General features: G+C 57.7%; 1 protein-coding gene across 1 annotated transcript; it reads right to left on the minus strand.

Annotated features, from left to right (window-relative positions):
• Positions 1–210: 210 nt before the first annotated feature.
• CHST14 (carbohydrate sulfotransferase 14) lies at positions 211–2354 on the minus strand. Its single transcript, XM_045450025.1, has one exon. It carries the CDS (start codon positions 2103–2105, stop codon positions 975–977), a length of 1131 nt encoding a protein of 376 aa, XP_045305981.1. The 5' UTR covers positions 2106–2354; the 3' UTR covers positions 211–974.
• Positions 2355–4794: the final 2440 nt, after the last annotated feature.

A 4794-nucleotide genomic window follows, 5' to 3' on the forward strand; every position in this document is an offset into this window, starting at 1 on the left:
ATCCCAGAAGCTGAGTTTATGATCTGCTATGGCCCATGGGAAGCTGCCAAAGGCTCCCTGGTATGTAAATGGCTCCCTGGACTGGCCCAAGCAGCTTACACTGGTCTCACTCTCTCTACCTGCAAGCTCCCTCTTCTGACCTGGGAAGACAGGCATTATGGAGAAATTTTGGATACACAGGGGCTCAGAGGGAGAATTACAGATGCTGGCTTTGTATACAAAACAGCTTTATTAAAAATTCAGCAATTTGGAAAACAAAGCCTTTACAAGGGTTCTATCAAAAAGTACAAATTTTAAATAAATGAGTCAGAAAAGTGGCAGCCAGATTACACCAGCCACAGTTACAACCTTGGGAGAAGGCAGGAGGTGCCCAGAGCCCCCCCTCAAAGGCTGGGCACAGGGGTCTTTGGACTTGTGCAGGGACAGGCAAGGGCCCTGACTCAGTTTCCCTTTCCTTGGAAAAAACGGAAAGAACCTGGAAAGTGAGTGAAGCAGAAAGGCACAAAAGTCATTTAAAAGGCACGACTGACGACCCCAGCCCTGAGGCGCATGGAGTGGGTGAATGGGTGATCAAAGCCACAGGGACCCTGGCTCTGGTCATTTTCCCATTGGTGTCACCTCTAGGTTTTGGCCACAGGTTAAGGTGGACCAAGTGGACGGCACAATTCCTGCAGCCCGGGGCCTGAAGCCAATCTTTGGAAGGATCTGTTGTTACTCATTGGCAAGCTGGTGTCTAGCCCTGCCAGGGCAAGCAGGGTTGCATGGCCCCTAAGAAATTCCCTCGGTGCAGAGCACCACGCCTCTTGTCTAACCCCGTCCTCTGAGCCTTGGTGGGCACCCACCCTGGACAAGGAACTTCTGTAGGCAGTCCTTGCCATCCAGGCATCTGGAGAAGCCTCAAGTCCCCGGAGCTAGGGTTTCTCTGAATGGCAGGGAGCTGGCATCGTCAAAACCAGTCCCCAACATACCCGGAGTCACTGGTGACAGGCCTCCCTGGTGACATTAGGCAGTGGGTAGGCAAAGAGGGAGAAGTCTAGGATATACTTAGGAAGCACATCCTGCAGGAGGGCCCGTGGGGCACTGCACAGGTGGTAGTGCAGGCTCTCAGGGCTGGCTGGCCGGTACCAGGCCTGGCGAGCCGGGAATCGGACGTGGGGTGGTGCCCGCACCCACTCCAGCACCTGGTTGGCATCAGCCTCCAGCCTCTCATAGGAGCCTACAAAGTCGTAGTGCACGGCACAAGGCTGGCACAGGTGGTACACGGGCATCCAATGCTCATTCATCCGCTCAGGGTCCTCGTCCACCAGGTATCTTAGGAACTCGGGGAAGGTGACGTCGTCCCCTGCAGGGCTGGGTCCCGCTCCGGCCCTGTACCGCCTCACGATCTCCGCCCCATAGCGCTGCTGGTACTCTCGGATTTCGCCAAACTTGTTGCGGTAGGCAGAGAGAAGGCGTTCCAAAGGGTCCCGCACAAACAGAAACTTGAAGTAGTGTTGTAGGCGGTAGCGAATCTCCTCAGGCCGCAGGTCTGCCAGGAACACCAGGTCATTGCGGTGGTCCATCTTGAGGCGGACATCCACGCTGTCCAGGACGCCTGCCAGCACCTTCAGCACCCGCTTCCAGTTAGAGCAGGCCACCTTGGGGACGTAGCAGTAGAGGAAGCGGTAGCGGTCACTCACGAGGATGTGGCGCAGTAGGGTGCGCCGCTGCCCCACAGGCAAGTCCCAAGGGTCCCGGGGCATGCCTGGTTGTCCGCACACTGCCCGCAAAGTGCGGTTCCGGACGTCCTGCCTCACCTGCAAGTCCGAGTCCCCGGCCTCCAGGGACAACCCCCCAGGCCTGGGGAGGGCCCGGCGCCAGGCCGCGCCCTCGCGATTGGGAGGGTGCAGGGGAAGGGGCTTCATCTCGGCCAGGATGCCCCGCTCGATCATGAGCAGCAGCCCGCTGGAGGCCACGATCACCGCGAACATCAGCATGGACGGCAGCAGCAGGGGCGGCCCCCCCAGCCCGGCCCGGGCCCTGCCCATTGGGGCCCGCCTCAGCGCCCGGCCCAGGGATTCGGCGCCATTTGGGGCCGCCAGCGGGGTCAGCGGGCGGGGGAACATGGTGCTCCCGGGGTGGGGGCCTGCGCCGGCCCGGCCGATCCGAGGGCCGCCTGGGAGGCGGGCTCGGGCCGGGGGCGGGAGCCGAGGGCTTGGGCCCGCAGCGCAGGGAGGGCCCCCAGGAGGGGAGCGCCCGCGGGAGGCCCCGGCGCGCGAGAGGGGTGGCCGGCTCCCGGGCTGCGGCGGGGGAGCGGGCGGCGAGCGGCAGGCGGGCGCGGCGAGGGGCCGTGGCCGGATGTCCCGCCCGGCAGCTCCCCGCCCCCGGCCCAGCCGTGACACAGGCGCGGGGGCGGGCCCAGGCCGGGGGCGGGGAGAGAGGAGGGCGCCCCAGCATGGAGCGGGCCAGGAGGGCGCGTGCAGACCCCCACCCGGGAGAGGGCGCCGGAGCCAGGGCAGCCCTGGTGCTCCCGGCTTCGGAGACAAAAGCTGCTGACGCCCAAAAGGCAGAAGAGACCCAGGCCAGGGCTCCCTCTCGCGCAGCGCGTGCCCTCGGGGAGCTGCACGGAGAGGACCGGCACCCAATGCCCTGCCGCACACTCTGGCCTGGCTGAGACCTTCCTCCAACAGCGTGTCTGGAGGCAGAGGGCACCCTCAACGCTGTGCGCGAGTCCAAACTTTCGGGAAATCCTTCTTTCCCGCTGGAAGCGGAGTCCCCAGTGTGCTCCTCCTACTCACCCTGCCCTAGCCACTCCAGTAAAGAGAAGCAAGATTGTCAGGCACTGGCCAGTGGCTCATCTCCATGGTGACCATTAGATTTAACAGTACCTGCTGGATTACAGTGTTCATCCGCTGGGTAATGCTGAAATGTCTGGAAATGGAGTCTTCTCCCTGCCTGTCTGCCTTTCCCCAGACCTGAAGAAGTGGGAGGACTGGGACAATCTCTGATGAGGGGCCAGTTTGTGCATGGTGGTCACTAGTGTGACCAGACACATTTTGAAGGGTTAGGAGCTGGAGGCACAGAGCAGCAGCCTCCCTCACTGGAGCCAAACATGCCTCAGTGGCACCGGGCCGACCATGTGGGCCAGAAGCAGATATGGGAATGCCTAGGATAGCAGTGGCCAGCCTTTACCCACCAAACTGGGTACCTAGCTCAGGGCCCAGACTTCGTCCTGTTATGGACGTTGGGGAGCCCATGAAGCCCCAAAGGGGAGTAGTGATGTGATTAGAATCCACATTTACCAAGGCAGGTGCCTGCTCAGTGTATGGTATGCTCTCTTCCAGTTGTCACAATGGCCCCTGGAGGCAGGGACTACAGGCATTCCCACAGCACAGCTGAGGAAACAGGCTCAGGGGAGCTGAGACTCTATCAATCAGTCTGATTCTAAAACCTACATTCCTAATCGAGATTAATGAACCGCTGACACGGAATGGTTTGGAGGAAGCAGCTGACCCTAGGTCACAGTACTGAAGGGGTGAATGGAACGGGTAGAAGATGCCAGAGGCGTTGAGTTTAGTGGGAGAATGGAGGTACCACTGATCAGATGAATTCATAAGCATGAGGGGTTCTGGAGGATGAGACGAAGCTAAAGGGTTCATGGAAGGCCCTCAATCCCTAGCAACATAACACAGGGGGAGGAATTGAAGTGTGGTGGCTTTTCAGCTCCTCAGGGTTAGGCTCCCAACATCTCACTGCCTGAGTGCTGAGTGCATCTCCGGGATGCACCATCCACTGACTTATAACTTTGTATCAAGTTCAGCCTTCACCGAACTCCTTGCTTCCAATAGCAATGAATGCAGATTTCTGATGTTGGGATTATTTTCTACTGGTTCGTTTATTTATTTTTGAACAATAAGCATCTTTTATACTTGAAGGAAAAAAAAAAAAACCTTTGGAAAAGTTTTGATAATACGGCCACATATGCTCATTCCTCTGAAGAGTTTTCTGTGTTAGCAGTCACAGCAAAGCAGTCTGAGTACAGGAACAGCCACTTACTCTGGGGGAGTCCTTGGGCAAGGTACTTGTCTCCACACCAGTTTCCTATCTGTTAAATGATGGGACATTGTTCACCTCCTGAGACTCTTGTGAGAGAGCACACTGATGGCAGTGTCTGTGCCACTAATACCCTCTACCAAAATGCACCTGCCCAGATGTCCTCATCAAAATGAAGAGAGTGGGGCAGCTATGCTCTGTCCTATGGAACCCCCATGCCTCTGTTCCCATGCCTCGTAGGAACTCCCACGGTCACAGAGCTTGCCCCACACTAAGCAAGGATAACACTAAGGTTTTCGGGCTGGGGTGAACCAAGGTCCAGGCAGTCACAAACCCATGGCCTGTGATGTGACCTTCATTCCCTCAGCAAGGAGTGCCAGCTGCTAGATACTGAGGCCCTAGCGCGGTTTCTGTTGGCCAGTTCCTTAAGCATATGACCCAAGGTGATGAGGTGGAATCTTCATCATGTACCAGTTCCCAGGTCACTGGCTAGGTGAAGGCTGGCAATCCAAGGACTTCACCTTGTCCAGTTGGTAGCTCTGGCCACCATGATGTCAAGAAGTCAACCCCAAGTTCTCACTGCCTCTGTCTCCTTTCCTCGGTCTGCTTTCCTTCTACTTCCCTGCCCTTTTTGTTTATTGGCCTTAGTTAGCCCCTACACTGCAAGGGTTAAGAGGGACCCCCAACATAAAAAGTAGTGAGCCCGTCTGTATGCACACCCTCCCACCCCCACACAAAGATGACAGGACACACAGGAAACAA

Source organism: Leopardus geoffroyi, chromosome B3 (genome assembly GCF_018350155.1).
Source record: "Leopardus geoffroyi isolate Oge1 chromosome B3, O.geoffroyi_Oge1_pat1.0, whole genome shotgun sequence".
Lineage (NCBI taxonomy): Eukaryota > Metazoa > Chordata > Mammalia > Carnivora > Felidae > Leopardus > Leopardus geoffroyi.